We start from the raw sequence: 22,643 nt of genomic DNA on the forward strand, positions 1-22,643 counted from the left end.
TGAAACAATGGAGTAGTACCGCTGTGAGGCTAGCAACCTCATCCCAAAACACATGTTGACAACCGAAAGTTTTTGGCACCCTTTGGAGGAACACCCCTCTATAGAGAAAAGCATATTCTTATATATATATATATATATATATATATATAATATATATATATATATATATAATTTGAGAGAGAGAAAGAGAGAGAGAGTTCTGTATTTGCAGAGGTCTTCACGCAAGAAAATATTGGCATGTTCCAGTCATTTCAAGCCTATTAGTACAGCAAAGATAACGCGAAGCCAACCTCTAAAGAAGAAGCTATTCAGGTCAAAGGTTGCGTGACCCACGAAAAAATAGGTAAAAAAAAAAAATCAGAGCAGTTCCCGACATTATTACATCACCATACAATTACGAACCGGAAAGGCGCATTTATGGAACACTGTGCCCTGGAAACATGAATCCAGGGCAGTGAAATACGCTAAAATCACATAGAATTTTGCCAAGTCGTATCCTTCGATCGAGGAAAGAACTTTAATATACCCGCATAATATTTGGAGTCATTATTATCTTATTTCGAGAAATAATGCTGCGTGACTCACTTGCAAACAGAATTTTACGTCACAGTAGGTTTTTCTCATCCGACGGAAAAATTTTGGGACAATGAACGGGCTCGAGGCCTTTTGCTTTAGTCGCCATTTCCTCTTATTGACCTTTCTGGTAACCTCTTAACGCAAGATAAAAGTCCACTGTGTTGAATGAGAAGCTTAATACTGCTTCTATTTAACGACAAGGTAAATAGAGCAAAGCTAACTGAGAGTATTTTGGAACTAAAACGCGGTTACAGTAATCTCCTAACTATTCACACTGTGAAAAGAAATGGCGTAAGGTTATAGAATAGCAGCAAGAAGATACGCAACCATGCAAGTTTTAACGATGAATTTGCGAAATCTTTTTAATGATCCGTATCAATATTAGGATTTCGAACAAAGTTTTAACGATACGGAAATATGGTGGTTTTACTACAAAGTTACCAGTTACCTTTCTGCAAAAAAATGTTTGTATCAAGTATGTGCATGTTTAATAGCCCCGGTGTTCTCTCGATGTCTCGATTACTCCTCATTGTACACACGCTTACTATTTCAGGACTTGAATCCGAATAAGAAGGAAAACTGAGCTAAAAATAAAATCACCTACCTGTAGTGTACAATCCAAACAAGTACTGACTTCCACCGAGTAAATGCTGTGTTATGAGTCAGCCTACGAAGAAATGAATTCTTATTGAGTTTAACAGAACAGTACCCGAAATATTATCCACAGGAGAGAGAGAGAGAGAGAGAGAGAGAGAGAGAGAGAGAGAGAGAGAGAGAGAGAGAGAGAACCTCCTCGTTTAACAAAAAGAATGAATAGGCGGTAAGGGTTGGGTCATTTTGTCCAGCCAACTGGCATTGATTCAGTCCTATTAAGGAGGGAGAATAACCGTAAAACATCCAAAATATGACAACAATATCCCCAGACCGAGACCAATTAGGACGGGAGAAACAATTTTTCTCTGAGGCAGATTCAGAAATTCGAACTTTTTGGAACGTGAAAAGTTCAGAATTTTTAAAAAAGGATATATACTAGAACGAAGGGGAAATAAAGAAAAGGGATGTACTAACTGTGTCATGGAAATACTGAACTTGGCTACATTAAGAGAACCTCCTCATGAGAAAATCAGAGATTTGAAGGCTTCAGATTCCGAGTGCAAATATTGTAACGACTCGCGACTAGAAGTCAGGTATAGTTGAAGAATAAAGTAAGTTTGTAGAATGAGATGAAAAACGACCGAATCAGATAACAAGAGAAACTTGAAGGAGAATCCTGACTCAGGGGGCATCAGCGAGTCGAAATTAGTCTAAAGTGAGAAGAAATGTTAGAGAGAGAGACTGGAAAAGGTGGACCGTGTAAGTGTGGCAAGATTGAGAAAAGTCTCGTGTTGACCTCTGGATTATCGGCAACCAACGGAGACCGCAAACTTCACTTCTAAACTGGGTTTTGTAGAGAAGATTGTGTGAATTAGAGACTAAATACTGCTCAGTAAAAGGAAGATATGAAAGCAGGCAACAAACATTGGAGAAGAGAATGAATAATAGTAGGGTCTTCTGCTGGGTAGATATTGTGAAAGGCTACTATTGGTACTACTAAATCAAACCCCTGGTTACGCCTTATGACAAAGGTACTGAAATCTACACGCATAATAATGTCATGAGGATTAAGGGCGCAGCATGTACACTGTTGCCAGATGTTTAACGAAGAGGTCTAAAGAGTGCAGTCATTGCGCTGGCTGCTTCTGAAATGGTCTTCAAATTTCTCTTTGTCGGTATCTTAATTGGTCGTTGGTAAGTTTGCATACCAGCTATCTGCCTACATACACATATACATATACATACATACATGCATATACACATGCACACATATTATACATATATGTATATACATATATATACTATATGAATAAATGTGCATATACATACATAAATACAATATATATATAATATATATTATATATAATATATATATATATATATATATATATAGATGCATATATACGTATATAGTGTGTGTGTGAGTATTATTGTGTGCTATGAAGGGGGGGGGGGGCAATTATTGGGACGCCAGTACTATTTTATTTATATGAAAAGAATTACTGACTAAGATTGATCGTGAACCGCCAGGTACATAATTCACTGCTCCGGTCAGCAGAAGCGCGATAGACGTTTCAAGAAATGGACCCCAAGAACGGTTCCCTCTCTTGTTGGATCAATCTCGAGTCTTCACTAGTTTATTAGAACCACAGGCCACCCCAGAAATGTTTATTTCATTATTTTTCAGGTTCAGGGTTAAGCCACGTTGGTCACAGCAAAGCTAGGTTAGTCTATTACAACTAAATTGTCAATATATACATTAAGTTAAGATCATAGGCCTACATATAAACAAATATTGTCTACATCTAATTATCTTCACTTATTTGATATGCTTCGAATTTTCATTATTCTTATTTGATTGTTTTTTGGACTTATGCCGAATTAATTTAGTCATCAAGCTCTCTAACTTCTTACGTAAATTAGGTCATCATAACGTCGTTCAATATTTTGCCATAATTTCTCTATTTTCGATTAAGGACTCAACATTTAAATCGATTACAAACATAGGTGCGGCCCAGTCCGATGTCGTTGAACTTATCGATTGCAGTACGGAGGGAAATTTGCGAAAGATCTACACAGCTGATAATCAACGGAAATTCGTGCCTATTCACCACCTGCTTCCCGCTAAAACTCCTATTGCCAGACAGCAGCTGATAAGGGTCAACGACCTGTGGAAAAGTATTGCCTCAGATATGATGACTGAATGTGATACGTTCCGATAATCCCACCTGGGAATAGGCAATGTCTTCCTGCAAATGACTGCAGAAAAATAAGATTCCTCTTTTCACTACTGAAGAGCATATTGAGACAAAAACACAGACGACTGGAATACTACTCACAATATCTGGAGGACGATTGAGGTGACGCGGATAAACGCCGCCCTTGAATCGCTTCGTGAATAAATGATTGCTGATTCGTTGGTAAAGGTCACTAGAGTCCGAATACCCCTCTCTCACAAAGGCTGAAAACCGAAATGGAAGAAGAAGAAGAAACAAATTCATTATGAGGCAATATATCGATTGATCTAAAATACGCAGTTCTTACAGCACGTAAATGACCTTTACGTGGATTAGATTACAATTGTTAATTTCTTTAAGAACATCAGAAAAAAGTCAAGTAATCATATGCAATGAAGACAGTTTGACAGTTTGCTATGATGAATATAGAATAAGCTCTACTGATTACAGGGTAATGAAATATTTTAATATTTGTCGAACAGAAAATACTTCTCAGTATGGAATACTGTCATGCTTTCCTGCAATTCAACGTAATGTTTCTCTGAAATGTAAAATTTTTCAGAAACTAAATTTTGTAAGGCTTCTCATTAATTACGTACAGTATTATAACATGACCCGGTGAATTAATGTAATAATGTCTTACACAATTTACCTTTTTTATTAGTTCTCGGTAGAGCGCCGATGAAAGGATTTCTTAACAATGAAATATCGTAATTTATTTTTTGGTAATAAAACGTCGTCATGAACCTCAGTAACATAATGTTGAAATGTTTATCTCTCTGAGAGTAAACAAATCTATTGTTGTCTGTCAACTGAGAGGAACAGAGACATTGGTTTTCCCAAAGTCGTTGGCGCAGGATGATGATCCCTCCTTGGCAGTCATGAACGGCCTGGCCTGCCTTCCATGTTGGTCTTTTCTTTCACCTTTAAAAGCTTTATCGATCCCTCATGATAAATGGAGCACCGTCCTATTCCAACAAAGCATTCAGTCTTAACTCTGACTCACTTAGTTCAGGTTATATTGTATAATTCTTATTTCATAATTCAGTAATGGAATCCTTTGCTCAGGAAATCTGAACGAAATTTCTGGTTTCAAATAATACAAGCAGGTGACAGGACAGTTAAAAAAAAAATAAATAAAAAAAACCGGCAGGAGAAAGTAGGTTTTAGAAAGAATTGGCCGAGATCATGGTTAGTTAATAAGGAAATTAATAGCTAGATGATACTGATATATGACGTCATTAAAATACACAATAATCTGCAATTCTGTTCTGTGACCTTCTTAGAACATTCTTTTCCTTTTCTCTTGGTTCACTGTTACTTTCCCCTTGATCGCTCACACCCTCCTGATTCTCGCAGTGCCACACCGATGTCCTCTTATTTCCCATATCCTTACTCCTTCATCTCCATTTTGTTGCATCGAAGGGTCTCATTTGGCCCTCTTGGCTCTCCTTTGGCATTAACCTTAGTCCTGCCCTGTCCTCCCCCTCCCCCAACCCATTGCCAACCATGCCACCAACCCCTCGCCCCAGGCGACTCATGCTGCCTAGCGAAACGCATCGATTACAAGGAACGACGTTCTCGACAAATAGTGGGGCCCTTTGCCGCATCAACAGAACTCTTACTATAGTAGATTCACACCAGCCGTGCATTCGATGTCTAGGCCAGTCCCTTACGACGCTCCTGATTGGCTGTTGATAAGCCAGTCACAGGGCTCAGGGCTGGAAACTGTCTTAGTCTCTCGAGAGAGTTCACACGGGTAGGATCTATGTTCCATCTTTCCTGAGGTATACTTCTTTCAGGAGAGGTGGAACATACATCCTGCCTATCTGAACTCTCTCGAGAGACTGGCAGTTTCCAGCCCTGTGACTGGCTTATCAACAGCCAATCAGGAGCGTCGTAAGGGACTGGCCTAGACATCAAATGCACGGCTGATGTGAATCTACTATAGTGCGAGTGTACGATTCATTCCAGATATACAGTCTTCTCTAACAGAGGTAGAAGAGGTGATAAACTATATTCCCAAAAAGTAGTAGCTAACGAACAATCGAACTCGTTAACAGGGTCCTTTCTGCTCCCCCCGTTAGATGCTGACTAATGACAAGACGTTAATTTCGTTTGCATACGGGAGGAACCCGTAAGGTACGGACTAACTCGCTGCCATTTGTAATGATTAATTGTTCCGATCGGCACTACAGCTTTTAGTATCATTAGCGCGTACCATACATACATTCATATACATATATATGTATATATATATATATATATATATATATATATATATATATATATATATATATAAATAATCTTCATTTCTTTCTTCATTTGGATCAAGGCATAGTAATGGCAAGCGTTTCCAACGTTTGAAGAAATCGAGAAGTTAAGAGGGCACTGGGGTTATTCAAACTACTTACTTATCTGGTAAAAGTGACCAGTAGATATAATGTATGTATGTATGTATGTAGTATATATAGATAATATATATATATATATATATATATATAAGTTTTGTCATTTGAAACTCCAGACACGAAAGAAAGCAATAAAATTACTACTCACTTCTTCATCCATTTCCAGCGGGAGGAAGGGCTGTGGCCTTCGAAGTTACAACACCCGAGGAGGAGGCGGAGTCCCTCATCAAGAGGCACCCCCCGAGGAAATTCCAGAGGCTCGAGGACCAGCAAACAGCAGAGCTTAGAACTCACGCAGGAGCTGCTGGAGGAGAAACAGGTCGAAGCTGAGAAGAGGAGACAAGAGGTGTGTTTGTGAGGAAGAACATATATATATATATAGATCATATATATATGATATATATATATAATATATATATATATATTTCTATATAATATATCTATATATATAGATATATATATATATATATATATATATATATATATATATATATACATATACATATATATGTACAACTGAATCACGAAAGGTTGAAACGTGATAAATTCATAAATAAAGGTATAAGCCACGAAGTTAAGTGAAACTCTGGGAGTAGCTCAAAGATCTTTCGACTCAACGTCCTTGACTTAGCAGTCTGCTAAGTAAAGAACGTTGAGTCGAAAGATCTTGCAGCACTCCAGTGTTTCACTTTCCTTCGTGGCTTATACCTTCTCATATATATATATATATAATTCTACATTTATGGTTAAAATCGTTTGGAAAAACTATCACTTTCAAACTTGTTTTGAATTTTTTTTGTCTTCAAGACGACAAAAGTGAAGTCATATTTATGTTCTGAAATTATAAGAACGAACATTTGAAGAAAAATACTTAAGACTTTTCAGAAACATTATTTGGGGGAATTAGCTGCATTATTAAACTAATAAAATATCTCGCAAGCTGCATTAAAGCACAAATGCATCTTTTTTATAATCTTATGATGAAGTTTGCTTCAATACAATTATTCTCAACAGATCCTAAGCCAACGCGTCCAGAGCGCCAAGCAGCGCACTGCTAGGAGCGCTGGGCGCATGCGCACTCGACCTGACGATGGTGATGATGTGGAGCAGGTAAGCTCTATTAAGAAAAGGAACGAGAGTTCAGTTTTAAGAAAGAATATTTTCAATTTTCTCTTTGCTTTCCCAGATCTAATAACTTTATTAAAACTTTAATTCATATTATTTCCTTTTTCAGCTTAAAGTTTTTTTAGTTTCTAAAACGTGATGACGCAAACACAGTTTCATTTCTGAAAAAAAAAAATAATTCTTTTTTTGTTCATAGGAAACAGATACCTCGACCATCTTTGCGTGGCATGTCTGGAAACTTTCCGAAAGCAGTGAAAAATAAATAAACAGATAATTAGACAGAGCCTCTAAAATACATCCACTGGATCATAAACACATCAACTTATATTTTTTAGTAAAAGGAAAACAACCCAAAAACACTATATTGTAGCCTCACTTTTCCTGTGAAATAAATATCTAAATAAGATATTTTAGATTTAGGAGGCGCGTTCGTAATATATATTTTGGCTGCGTTTAATATAGTGTCAACTTTAATAAATCTTAGGTACAGCATGTAACATGGTGGACATAGTTTTGTCGAAATTTAGGGACTCACATCAATGCATTACATTCATATTTCTAAGTGCCTGGCAATGATGATTTCGTACAAATATCCCATACTCAGTTTAATTGGGTCATCAGCTGCCCTTGCTAGGGATCATTCACTCCATGGACTCTTCATTACGCTGTGGTCATTGCCTTTTTATATTTCCTTGAGAGGAGGTGATTCCAAAAGGTAATAATACTCGTTTTGACCACTCGAAACTAGCTGCGATCTGCATTTATCTCGTCCGTGATATTAACACTGATATATCAATAACAACAAAAACGATATTGTCGGTAGAATCAAGATAATTAGAAACGTGGAAAGTCTGTTCCACATCGGAAATATAGAACGCAAATCGTATTATAACCGATGTTCCTGTTAGTCCTTACTTATGCAGATACCGTAATAAAATTTTCAATTTTTTTCCAAAAATGTTAATCGGTGTGCATAAAACATGAAACAACTGGTCAGCTGTTAATTTAACGAATAACAGTCCAGTTAGTTGTATACAAAATCTCAACACAATGTGCCTTCTTGTACTTAATTCAGTTACTTAGGATTTTTTTACATATAAAGCTGAAATCTATTCAGAAACTAATGCAGTGATTTTTCTTGCAAGAGTACAAGCCTGAACCAATGATTTTATCGGTTCATGTAAGCCTGATTATGTGTCATGATGTCCTAACACGACCCCTCTACACTTTATCGTCAGTAGTAGAAAGACTAAACATCAATGACGTACTGTCATTTTAAAATGCAACTGCAGTATGTCCATACCAAACAAATCTACATAAAAGGCGTCTTTTCAGCGAACAGAGACATTGTTTTCCTTTCCTCAAAATCTACTCAAATCTTACACGCTTTCCTACCTTAGTATTTCTCGTTTTTCTTCATTTGCAATATTTATTTTCAAGTTACTTTATACCCGGTTTGTTCGTTGGTTTACCAGCACCTTACCATTTGATTAACTTATTGCATTCTTTTATCTTTTTGTTTTCCATCTGCACGTCACTTCACTGATAATCGTTTTGTAAGACAAGAATGAAATTTTACAGCAAAAACTGGGAAATTAAGTTTTACACATATAATTTAAATAAGAATATTCTTCGGTATTACTCTCATCATGAATTTTTTATAGGACTTGCCCACCAACTCCCAACATCAACTAAAAATATGGGCGCGAGGTACTTTTCTCAGCTAAGAGGGCATCGCAGACTGAAGTGAATGTTCTAATGTAGTAGACTTTTCATTTTTTTTCCGTCTCTAGAAAAAAATTAGATTAAGAGATTGTAAATTTAGTGACTGTCAGGATCGTTCAACCATATCATACACCAATAACCTTTTCATAGTAGAATAAGCCATAATCTACTGATAATGTGCGCTCTGCAAGCCGTAAAAAACAGTTTAATCAGACTCGACCATAGCGTTACGTATTCGCCATTAGTATATCAGGACTTCGTACTGAGAAGTGAGAGAAAGAAAACGAATCTGAAGACTCATTAAACACATTAGATCTAAATTGTTTTCTTACAAGAATCTTTGACGTTCAGATGATTCTCGTCAGTAGCTTATGACGAAGTTTTTCAAGACTACCATCATGACATTCAAGAACGTTGACAGTCATTCCAATACTTTCAAGATCGGTATTTATCTATAAGGACTTATGACAGTATCCTAAAAAATCTTGCCATTATCATTAGGGATTTAAGGCTGTCTTCAATAAATTTATCATATTTCATAACAACGATTTCTGACAATTTCTTCAAACATTTTGACGGTGATTTGAAAGACATCAGACACTGCCGTTAAGGAATTCATTTAAAGATCCTAACCATATCTTCAGTTGTTTCTATGGATATTCAAGAGCTCCCGACACTGCTCTGAAGGACTCCTCTGAAATTTCCTTCAAAGATTTGTTTAAGAATATTCAAGAACTCCAGATAGTGCTCTGAAGGATTCTCTGGAATTCCTTCAAAGACTTCAAGACCTCCTGACTATGCTCCAAAGGACTTATCTGATATTTCCTTCCGGAGTTTTTTGAAGGGTATTCGAGACTTCCCGACGGCGTTCTGAAGGAATTCTCTGAAATTTCCTTCAAGGGTTCTTTGGAAAGTATTCAAGAACTCCTGACAGTGCTCTGAAATTCTTCCCACATAATTTCCTTCAAGACATTCTGATGGTGCCTCTAAGGACTCGTCAAAGAGTATTCAAGGACGCCAAAAACTTGCCATCTGAATGTGGCTTTATAGACTTTCCTTCTAAAAGGACTATCCACAGCTTAACACTAGATTTAATTAAAGACGTCCAACAGTTTCTTCAAGGACAAGGCCTCTGAAATTACTGCCAAGGTCCTCTGGCAGCGGTTTTTAGGATTTCGTATAACGCCTGTACCTTGAAAACACATTCAGTAACTTTTGGAAATGCATTCAGATCTTCTCGGAATTCTTTAAACGTTCTCTGACAAACATTCCAACTTTCCAATAACTGTGATCAAATACACAATATATCTAATGCATAAGATCTGGCTTACGAATTGTAAAATAATATATACCGTATATACATATAAGTAAATATATTATACTGATAGATAGCTATAACATTTATTTGTGATTTATATGTTGCTTTTGTATTATACAAAAATATGATGTTATGTATAAGGAACATACAACACGATATACATTATACAGCACATACTTAATGGATAATATACAATACCTATATGATACACACAACTAACTTGCTGTATGATACGATGATTAAACTGCACTGTATACAGACTATACGTATGAATACACAAGACACACAAATGACTTAAGTCTGCTTAATGATCATTCAGTGCGACTAATCTATTTTGCATTACACAGTCTCTTCAATAAATATTTTCTCTACTTTCTGGCAGCATGATGCAGAAAGATACGTCATTTTCTTTGCTCAAAAATGAAGAGCATTGCATCTCGATGAATATCAAATATATTTTTAAAATTTTATCATCTTTATTTTGTTCTCCTAACTTGAAAGCCACATTTAACTTTCGCTCGTTTTTTTTTCAAATAATGGACCTGTCATTGTAAAAGTTATCTTAATCGTCACAACGACTGATTGCATGATAGTATTTGAATTTGTAGCGAGATAGCATCAATTAACAAAGTACGCCATAGAGCAGGGGTTCTTAACAGGGGGTATCCATACCCCTCTTGGGTATGAGAACTACATGCTGGGGCTATGGGACTTCATCTCTGGATAATTGTATATATTTGATTTTAATGAGTCAAATGTTTACAGGGTGCATTTTGTAAATAGATACCTACATAAAACTATAAATGCTTTTGATTTTCTTGTATGTTCTATTCCTAGCTATTCATACCTAAAGTAGTATGTATTAAACTAAGTATATTAAGTTATATTGTCAACAAATGGGACTTAAGTGGCCTTAAGCAAAGGGGGTATGGGGCCATGCTGGGCAATTCACTCGGGGGTATGGATTCGTAAAAAAGGTTAAGAACCCCTGCCATAGAGTAATGTCATGTGAGATTGTAGTCAGAGAGAGACATATGGCGTCAATGGTCCCTCGTGGCAAAGCTTATAGAGAAAACCTAGACAAGATTTTAAACTATGGGTCATGTGGATGACAGTCGCCCTCTGTTGTTGTATATCGCAGTTCATGAGGATGGAGGAGTTAGATTGGCTGAGCTTGGTCAATGTTTATGCCATGAGCGCCCCCAAAGAGGTCATCAAGGTGTAAGAGGTCATGTGTGTGGTCACCCTCTCGGCTGTCTTCCAGTGGGTAGATGAAGAAAATTCTTGTTTCAAACAAATGCACACAATTTTCTTTGTTTTGGCTTTTTCGGCTGCGTTTCATTTAGTGTTTCGTTTTTCTCTTTTTTTTCTGCATCGTGATGTTTGCTCGAGCCATTTTATTGTTTTAGTATTCATTTTTTTTTTACTTGTTTCGTTTTCTGTCTACACTGTTCTTTCACACTTCCTGGTTTATGTTCATTTTTATTTAAAGTTAATTAGCATTCCGTTGGTAGTTAGGCTGAAAACCAGAAAAAAAAAAATTCATAGATAGTCACGTCGCTTAGCGAAAAATTCAGGAATCCTGAAAACTCTCAATGCAAAATTATTTTTTTGATAGTTTAGGTATATCTCCTTAGCATATACTAGTTCTTTCCTGGCTTTTATTGCATGTAACGCAAGGAAAGTTTTTTTTTTCATAGTTTCAGATTTTCTTGGCTGATCTATTAAGGTCAACATCACTTCCACTGCAAGAAAAAATTCCAGATCCTCAACTGATGCCATCTTGCAGGTCATTTATTTCTGAAGCAGAATAAATAACTCAGGTCTCAGGTCATAACTACGGACGGATGTTTGCGAACTTGTGTATTGCAATGTTTTATGTAAATTGGTTCGAGAGTGTACCCCTCCCTCCCCGTTTTGTATATATTTCTCACCGAAGTCTGTGTTGATATCATATATAATGCAAAAATGGAGATTTCTGTATTTTAAAGATATCGATGATAAACAAAAGATGTCTATTTCATATGTCGTATAGTGTCCTCTGAGTTTATTGTGGTTCATGTTGGAAAGATTATAAATCTTTTAATGGAGAAGCCTCACATTCCTGACTCAGTTCCTGTAAATATTAATGTTGATTATCATATATGAGATGTTGGATGCTAAAAAGTACATTAACATCAAATGGTATTTAATATGTCTTAAATGCAAAATGTAACTTTGAATTTCAAACACTTGATATAAGATAGATAGTAAATACTGATACTAGATATGTTGCATGAAAGACGACTATGTAAAGTTTGGCGCTAAATATTAGACATTAGACGTTCGATATCAAATACTATTAACAGACATTAGATATCTCAAGTTAACTATAAAACACTGAGAAAAACATTGAATATCAGATGTTATATTTTAAATATTAGAGCAGATTACATTTTCTGATAAAGGATATTAAACGAAAATATCGATATCGAATACAAGACCTTACATGGGATTTCTAAGATAATTAAATTCTATACAACAGATATTGTATACAAGATATTGTAAGCTGAATATATAATAGTGAGTGCTAAGTGGTAAATATGAGTCAACAAAGACTAGAAGTCTCGTCGAACTTTAGAAATCTAAGTCTGGAATAATTTTTTTTTATACTGAGGACATGCAGAATCAAAAACAAATCACATTTATCACACATATTCTAAGAGACTGTGGATAATTTGTTTGATCCACAAATGTATTCAAATAATAGATACACTGTCAATGAGAGGTAAACAGGTTTTCAGCTTCCATCTCTAAGGAAAAAGCTGTAATAATGCCTGTGTGTATGTATGTGCAGTACACATACATATAAGCATGTATATATATATATAATATATATATATATTATATATATAATATATATATATATAGTAATGTCCGTGTGATGTATATCCACTAAGTAAAAAAAGGTAAACTGTAAAATAAGTCCATATTCATGTGGGAGAAAGCAAGCCCAGTGTTACAGAATGCTCGCGAGCAACTTTCGATTTCTTTAATTTCTTTCTTTATCAGTCATGTTGAAAGTGCTGTTTATGATTTGCTTCTCTCGGGGACAGTGTCACATGAGCATTTCTTTTATCTTCTAACACATTGATAACAAACAATGCGCCAATTAGCCGACATTTGCGCCGAAGTGCGACCAAACTAGATGAACATTGGTCGGGGTCACCAATGTCGACTACTTGGTGCAAACTACAACGGCAAAAGGACCTCTTGTAGCTAAGAGGGTATTTACGTCACTGAATCATTCACTGCCATTGACGCCTGGCTGCCACTTGAAAAAAAAAAAATGTGATATGAGATTAGGCAGCAACTTAACTATAACTGGTAAGAGCTTGCAAGATAGACTCGCATGGCTATTTTCAGGCCGTTTGCCGTTTAACCTCACCTTCTCTTTCCCTTGCGATGAAGTAGAGACCTGAATAGGAAATCTTTCATCTTTCCGTTTGTTCCCCTTTTTCCAACATTTTAAATGAATAGCTCATGATTCTCCGATTATATTTCTTTTATTAGGTTTTTTAGATGCCTTCATATTGGGCATATATTTTATCATGTCGTAGATTAGTTTAATGTTATACAAGTGTAAATAATATTTTTGAATATGTACGTACATTCTGCACGTGTGCATTGTACGTATGAAGCAGACTGGGAGGAGGCATCTCCCTAATCAGTTCTTATTTTAATTATAATTGAAGAAGGAAGAAAATAGTTTCTATCATTATATATTCGAAAAATCTTAAAAAAAAAAAAAAGAATATATGAATAAGATTCCACATACAAACGCAGTGAACCTTTGCCATTTTAGGAAGACGGCCTCAGCAAGCGTTACCCTTAAGCGAAACCTCCATCAAAGCAACCGTCAGCATTCCAGGTTATCCGATTTAGGGGTCCTCTAGCTCTAGTGGCTGCTGAAGCAACTAGTCAATAGTGCTTGCACGCCTTCAGTACAGATCCTGTCTCGTCCGAAAAGATACTACATTGCATGTGCATGATCATTGTATTTTCTGCAGCTGTACAAATGTAACAGAAGCTCATTTTGTGACTTACTTAACATCTCTTTCAAGGTTATCTTAATAGTATTTTCAGGTATTTTCGTTTTCTTTCTTTCGTGAGTGCATAACATATACACTTCAGGGATTCACAAACCATCCTTAGGCGAGCGAAATTTTATTTGAGCGGTCAAGACGACTGATTTCCATTGGAAAGAAAGCCAGGTGGCAGCTTACATTCTACACCTATGCCTCACTTCCTTCTGTGGAAACAATTTCCTTCCAGTTCTGATGGATAAAGTTTGGTTCCTCCTGACACATGTGTTGATTTAATATTGATTATATACTCCCGGATTTTTAGCTAAAAGGGTACAGTGACCTTATTCAAATATACCATGTACCTTTAGCATATTCTGCCCTTTCCTAAGATATACATATTTACCCATACATATACATAAACAACAAAGAAAAAACATACACACACACATACACACACACACACACACACACACACACACACACACACACATATATATATATATATATAATATTATATATATATTATTATATATATATATATATATATGTATTATCAGTTGAGGTAATCACCTGTTCTTATTTAACTTTATTCACTCTTAACTTTTCCAATACTGTATACAACTTCTTCCATATTTATCAACAGCAACTTTTGGTTCATATTTTTGTGTGTCATACATGTCTTGTACATCAGCGTTAGTTTTCTGTACAGATTTTTATCCATTGACATAAGAGTTTTTAATGAGTATGTATAGATATGTAAGATAGCGCGTTGTATGTGTCCCATGCTTTTAGATGTCATTTTTACTATAAGAAGGAATATTCAGTCGCTTCTTACAAGCACCGAACAGTTTGCGAGTGTTTTATTACATAATCTTATAAAGACTGTTTTCAAATATCTCTTTCATTTCCGCATTTGTAAATAAAAGCCACTATTTTTCCCCCATGAAAATATCATGAATATGTATCAAAGCTACATGAATATCGTAGCCCAAAGATGTGGGAAGGTCTCTCTTTCTTTCTTTACTTTATGTCATTGTTTTTGTCATTTGAAAAGACGTCTTGATGTTTACACTCACTGAGACTCATGAATATCATTTCACAGCTTTTAAAGCAGATCAGAAAAATTATGTCATCTTTATATCTCATGTTTCTCTCTGAAGAATGCTGATGGTATCCAAAGAAAAGTTTTATGATTTACTGATAAAAAAAAACTGCAATTACAAGGTAATCATTGGCATAGCGATACACATTCAATCTTGGTCTCCCACAAAAAAAAATAATTTTCTTGTCCAAGAATACAGAATATAAAATCAATAAAATACCTGTGACATTCACAAATCAGTCTCTCCAGTAAAATATATCTGCAAACACTGCACTCGAATCATAACAACAATTGAAGACTATTCATCATACTATATATATATTATATAATATATATATATAATATATATATATATATATATATATATATATATATATATATATATATATATATATATATATATATATGAGAAAAACTAGTCATGAAATAAGAGTTTTGACAACAGCTGCAGTACCTTTCAAAAATCAAAGAGATACTAACAATGAAATGTTCGCTCATACCTGCCACTTCTCTTACTACTCTGCTCACATTTCCTGACTGATTTACAAAACTGGCTTCGCGGCATCCTGAAATTCTTTTCGTGAAATAGTGTTAAAAAATATGAGCAATATGCGTAGTAAAGTATACGTATTAATTCTCAAATTTTCTTATAATTTCCAAGTACCGTAATCATTCTGACTGCTATAGTTAATCTCAGCATTCCAAGTACCGTAATCATTCTGACTGCTATAGTTAATCTCAGCATTCCAAGTATCGTAATCATTCCGACTGCTGCAGTTAATCTGAGCATTAGTCAGTTCATATATTAATCAATAGTTACTCCCAAGCAATGTAGCCATTTGAAGTTCTGTGCTGCACCAAGGTCCTATAATAATTATTCCCAGTGCTATACTCATTCAAATCATTTACAGTGCGTGGAACGGAACAGAAATGGATTTAGCGACTAACTTGAACGAGGTACTTTTTATAATCACTATCGGGAGAAGTTAGCAACGCTTTTCATTTTTTGCAGCAAGCGCCCAGAGCAAAATGCAATAAAGAAGATAAAAATGTAATCTTCAAAATGGGAGGCAAGAAGGGTAATAAATAGATAGAGTAACAGTTCATATCAGTCTTACGTATGTACGAGTACTTCCCTAGTCTTCACCCGCTCACTAACATACACGAATTTCATACATTTCCTTTAGATAATCTAAGACAGCGTGCATGAAAACTACGCATTTTCGGTATGACTGATAATCTCACTTTTTCTTCCAACAGCTGGAAGGTGGAATGATCGAGAGTGCTGACAGCATCACAACAGAGAATGAACTGTAAGAGAGTCATCTGACAGTTCCCAGCATCATCCTTTGCAACACTCTGTAGGAGAGGGATCTTTGTTTTCAAGAAAAAAAAATAAGGCACAACGCTAAAAGCCGGCCTTATCAACCTCCCCCCTTTATAATAATATAACAATAAAGGAGAATATTAAAGGATTTTGAAAAAGCTCCACCAAAACAAAGCGCACACTTCCTTGCTACATACAGAATCTCATCTGATATCCTGTTTCTTTTTGTTTTTTTTTGCTCTCATTAGGATTTTTTTCTGATCTTGTGGAAGACATTAGTATTTAATTAAATCTAGGATACGCTAAATGTTAAGCCTCAATTAGCCCGTAATCTTTTAAAAGAAGGTGCTTGGGGTGGTTTTCATAGTGGGCAGATAACTGCCGTTATGACTAGATCCAGTGCATGCACAGGGCAAGTCTGTTTTTATGTGGTTGCTGTGAAAAACAGCCCAAGCATCAATTCTCGGAAGAAAAGCGAGAAAAATCATTCGACCAAGTGTTATTTCCTTTCCATCCCTTCATAATTATTGATCGAGCAACACAGATCGGAATCTCAACTGCAAAGGCTTTAGAATATAAGAAAATAAAAAAGTTAAAAAAAAACTGAGTGTTATCTGTATAGCCTGGAAAATGGAAGTCAAACTCTGGAAAGGGACAAAGTTCTTGGTTTATGGTGAAGTGATCGAGAAAATCAATTCCAAAAAGAAGAAAAAGGAAAGTGCCTCGTTGACAATGTGTCTCAACAAATGAAAAAATTATCAAGAATTTGCCAATTTTTTATATTTATCCAATATTCTTAATCTGTAGATTTAAAGGTGACAATCGAAGCTGAAGGTTTCACTTGAAATGTATTTTCCAGCTGGAATGCACAAATATCTCGTCTTCACTTCCGAATTATTTTTTTTATTTGGTTGACATCATTACAACACGTCAAGTATGCAGGTGCCCTGTCTCTTACGATTCATCTTGATAAAACAAAATATGCCATGCTTGAGTTATTCAGGAAAACCTCGAATTATTTAACACTAAGCTCTCTGATAATAATAGGCAGTCAAAGGACTTTCTCTCAAGGTTCAAGAGAACGACGAATTGAAATAAGTAAATATCTATTTAAAATTCGTTGAGGTGCTCAGCTCTGAATTTTAGTCATTTATCAACAATATATGACTTTTGTCTAGTCATGTCTTAGATTTCAAAACTACTAAAAATAGCATAACACTTTAGAGCAGTTGATGCATTTATACCTGATTTTGGTACCCATCATTTTGAGTCTTGTACTCTATTCAGAAGTTTGCTTTTTCATCCTTAAAGGGAGAATCCTCTACTCTAAACATTAATGTAACATTCATCGTATCTTCGTCCATATAGTGTTTGCTTTGGAAAATGTCAGGGTGATGGAAATTATTGTAATTTAAACCGTGTATCAGTTGTTTCCAAATATACAGATACATTTCAAAGTTGCTTTCATTCAATCAACCTCACGAGAAGCATAACCTCTCTCTGGCGTTTTCTTGTGTGCTTTGCCATTGAGAAACAGAATTACTTTTTGTCAGTTTCGTTACCTTTATATTCCACAGATATTTTTCTTTGCGTCGTTTTAGTTCTGATGCTGTGGTGAAGTTTTGCAAACAACTGCAGATGGTCATTCGACTTGAAAATGTTGCCACTCAATCGTTTCATTCCTAAAGAGGGAACAGGTCAAGGAATTCTCCTTTGAATACGACGATTTCGCTCTCCGGAACAACGCAACTCACCGACAATTTTAGTTTTTATATACAATCGGACTTTTTTCAAGCTATTAGCGAGAAAATTAAAAAGATGTTTACTAAATGCTTTCCCCACTTGTATACCTTCTTCAAAAATAAACTTGGGAACACAGTGAAGCCCTACTGGTTCCTGCAGAAGGATAGGTATCCACGCTATCAATGACGGCTGATTATGCCAAAGACTTAATTACTGTTTTGGTTTGTATGGTGGTTTTACATTGCATGGAACCAGTGGTTATTCAGCAACGGGACCGACGGCTTTACGTGGCTTCCGAACCACGCCTATATAGAATGCCCGAGAATCGAACTCGCGGCCAATGAGGTGGCACGCCAACACTATACGACCACGCCACTCAACGTAAAGCAACGCCCATTTTCTGTTTGGCATCTTTTTTTTTTTTTTTCGCAGAACTCGGAAATGTCGAGTCCTTGCGTGTTTTGTACAGTGAGAGTGCGCGTGAAGGATAGACCCTTCGAAGGAGTTCTAGACTCAAAATTTTTTTTTTTTATTTTTTTTTTTTACCTAAGTTGATACTGACACCCATTTCAGCTGGGTCGACTGGTGGACAGTGAACGATGATAAAACCAAGAAGCAACGCCCAACGATGCAAAATTTGCGATAATGTACTACTATTACCTTGCTGTAACTCTTCTCCTCCTCTCTCTCTCTCTCTCTCTCTCCTCTCTCTCTCTCTCTCTCTCTCTGCTCTCCTAGTAGCCATCTTGCTTGGTGAGACGTTCCCGCGTGAAGTCAGATTAATCAACAGATATCACAAGTTTAACATACGACTAGAATTTGAGAAATATCTAGAAGTGTTCGTGAACTATCGGTGATAAGATTAGTGTGAAAATAGTAGGATAAAGCGTCTTCTAAGTTAGTTTATCAAGTGTAATACTGTAAATCAGAACAAGATGGCAGTAAGTTCCAACTGCGGGAAGAGATGGCGTAATTTAGCGTGTTTAGCAGATTCGCAATACGATGAGGTAGCAGGAAGGGAACTGGCATTTCTCATCTATGAAATCAGCAACAGGTCCTAACCAAAAAGATACAAAAGCATTCATAGATATATTAAGAAGGACGATAATCCTTCAAACTGGAACAAAATCTAATTGAAAAACATTCCTTGAAAATAATTGAAGAAGTTCCAAATAAAAACCAAGTGGTCCAAGGAGACTCATAAAAAAAAAAGGGGGGGAAAATATACATAAACCAACATATTCCGACAAAGAAAATGAATAAGGTGAATCTTGTGAATATCCTAATTGACGCATTAGGAAAAAGAATGCCAAAAGCATGCAAACTGTGTAAGGTTTGGTATAGCATAGTCAATCCAAAAAACCTAATCAGAAAATGTGCTGCATGCAACATTCCGACCCATCCACAGTGTGCTGTGAGGTAATACAAGATATGAGAAAAGATACAAGAATTTTTTGTTCAACATGTCTATCATGGATAGACAATGTTATTAAATCAAGATTGAATGTCAAATAGTTGAGGATGAAGAAGAAGAGGAAGAGGAAGAAGAAGAAGAAGAAGAGGAAAACGGAAGAGAAGTAAACAAAAATGAAATGACAGAAAAAATAAGGAAAACAAAGAACAAGATAAAAGTATGGATGCAGAGATACTCATTGATACTACATATGAGGCAATAAAGCAGCATACCTACGAAGAAATAAATTACGATATGGCAACAGAAAAGCAAATCCCGAGGAGGCTCTACCCAGATCTACACAATGACGGGAAAGAGGAAAAAATAGACAAGAAGACAAAATCTGCAACCTTTTGAAAAGAGGGAATTGCAGATTTGGAGAAAGATGTTACTACAACATCTAGGTATGTCACAACTATGAAATATATGGTAAATGTGCATACCTAGATGGATATGGGGGATGATTGCAGAGATCTGCATCCAAAAATATGCAAAAACCTAAAAGAAGGAAAAGGATGTAAGTTCGACAAAAAATGCAAATATATGCACCCTGTAGCCATGAATCATAATCAAATAAATAACCAACCAAGTAATAAAATCCAAAATAAGAAAGAAACAAATAAGAGAGAAATCAAGAATATCAGGTAAAAAGAGAAAAGCAAACCACCAATGAGATATGCAGAGATGTCAGCAAAAAATTTCAATGCATCAGCTCCAAAATTCTACTCAAGGGATAATAACTGATTTATTATTGCAAGAGGATATTGCAGAAACGGAGAAAATTGCAGATTCAGACACAAAATGAATAATTATGATGAAGGAAGATCAATATTTATGGAAAAGTTGGATTTTTTTATGTCAGAATTTCTGGAAATGAAAAAAAAGAACAACATTGCCAGAACAACAGGAAAGAGACATGGGAAAATAAACCTTATTACTACCAATATTAAATGAAGGAGAAAACACGCAAACCATCATAGTGATGAATGCGCAGGGTTTAGTTACGAGTAACTCAAAAAGAAAAATAGAGTACTTAGAAGAACTGAACCCAAATTGAAAAGAAAATAGAATATAATGAATATAAGTGAAACCTGGTATTCCCAAGAGACTGGGCAATGATGATCAAATAAAAGGGTTCCAAACTTATAGATCAGATAGAAAAAACAAAAAAGGAGGAATCAAGGGGGAACCGCAATATATGGGAAAGACAAAAAACAAGGAAAAATATATGAGAAATATCAGTAACTCAGAATGTGAACTAATAGACGTAGAATTTGAATCTGAAAAATTAATGAACATAGTAATATATAGACCTCCTAATACTAAAGAGTTTGACTTAATAATTGAAAAAAAATTGGATGATATATGTAGAAATCACAAGGACTGGACTATCTCCTATCTGGTGACTTCAACTTTCCTTTCGTAGAATGGAAAGAACGAATAGGAGATTGTGGATGTACTTATACATATAAAAAAGAGAGTAATAGTAGTGCAGAAGATAAGAGGCAATTCGAAAAGCTATTAGATATGCTACTAGAATACAACATTCAACAAATAAATCACCTGCCAACAAGAAAGGAAAATACTTTGGACCTAGTATTTGTGAACGAGGTGAATTATGTTAAAGAAATAATAGTTTATAATACGAGTATTTCAGACCATAATGTCATAGAATTAACAGTTCATTCCAAAGCAAGTGAAAACAGAGATAAGCAAGAAATGAAAAAGTGGGAAGGATATGGAAAATACAACTTCTACAGTAAAAATATAAAATGGTCAGAAATAAATGAAGAATTAAACAAAGATTGGGATAACATTTTCGTAAGCGATGACATAAGAGTAAATACGGAGATATTATATAAAATATTAGAGAAAATAGTGGATAAATATATACCGAAGAAGAAAGTGAACATCATTCATGCATACCAAGAGACAGAAGGATCTTGTTCCAGAAAATCAGAAAGTGGAAAAAAGGTCTTGCAAAAGAAAAAAAATGCATGGAAAGTTATTAGAACTAAAAAGTAAGATAGAAAATGCAGAACAAAAGATTATACAATCAAAAGAAAATGAAAAACGGGACTTGGAAGAAAAAACCCTATTAAATATCAAGCAAGAAAACCCCAAAACTATTATACTCATATGCGAAGAAGATGAATAAAAGAAGAATAGAAATAGGCCCTCTGAGAATTGAAGGGAGATTAACGAATGAAAAAAAGGAAAATTTTGCAACATACTGGCAGAACGATATAAGAGAGAATTCACCCCTAGAATAGATAATGAAGATAATGATATAGAAGTAAGGGACGAAAATAGTGAATATTTAGCTGACATAGAAATTAATGAAGCTGATATTGTGCAGGCAATTAATGAAATTAAAAATGGAGCTGCTGCAGGGCCTGATGGAATCCCTGCTATTTGTTAAAGAAAGTAGTTCATTCTATCGCCAAAGCCACTTGCAATATTATTAAGACAAAGTGTAGATACAGGCAAGATTTATGATGAGCACAAAATTAGCATATATCACCCCTACTTTCAAAAGTGGATCAAGACTTGAGGCAAGTAATTATAGGCCTGTGAGTCTAACATCACATATTATGAAAGTGTATGAAAGGGTAATAATGAAGAAAAAATATTATGAAACATTTAATAAAAATAATTTGTTTAATATAGGACAACACGTTTCGTACCCGGAAAAAGTACACAAACCCAACTGTTAGTCCACCGTGAGAACATATTCAAAAATATGAAAAGCGGAATGAAACAGATGTGGTATATCTAGACTTTGCAAAAGCTTTTGACAAAGTAGACCATAATATATTAGCAAAGAAAATTAGAAAAACACAAATATCCGTAGATAAAATAGGAAGATGGTTAAAAGAATTTTTACACAACAGAAACAGATAGTTATTGCAAACGATGAGAAATCGGATGAAACCAAGGTAATATCCGGTGTGCCACAAGGTAC

The 22,643-nt window shown here is 35.4% G+C and overlaps 1 protein-coding gene across 5 annotated transcripts in view; it reads left to right on the forward strand.

Annotated features, from left to right (window-relative positions):
* The window catches only part of LOC135217474 (uncharacterized), an 80,051-nt gene extending 62,112 nt beyond the window's left edge, over positions 1 to 17,939 (forward strand). For 3 of the 5 annotated variants that reach the window (XR_010315142.1, XR_010315140.1, XM_064253389.1), the window contains exons 2-4: positions 5,985 to 6,164; positions 6,833 to 6,928; positions 16,416 to 17,939. Coding sequence is in view for 2 of the 5 variants with exons in the window: in XM_064253389.1 (XP_064109459.1) it covers positions 5,985 to 6,164; positions 6,833 to 6,928; positions 16,416 to 16,472 (333 nt within the window). In the remaining 3 variants the exon portion in view is untranslated. Of the gene's footprint in view, positions 1 to 5,984; positions 6,165 to 6,832; positions 6,929 to 13,830; positions 13,897 to 16,415 lie in introns of all 5 variants that reach the window. The other 2 variants (XR_010315141.1, XM_064253390.1) reach the window with 1 other exon arrangement.
* Positions 17,940 to 22,643: the final 4,704 nt, after the last annotated feature.

The sequence above is a fragment of the Macrobrachium nipponense genome, chromosome 7 (genome assembly GCF_015104395.2).
Source record: "Macrobrachium nipponense isolate FS-2020 chromosome 7, ASM1510439v2, whole genome shotgun sequence".
In the NCBI taxonomy this organism is placed as follows: Eukaryota; Metazoa; Arthropoda; class Malacostraca; order Decapoda; family Palaemonidae; genus Macrobrachium; species Macrobrachium nipponense.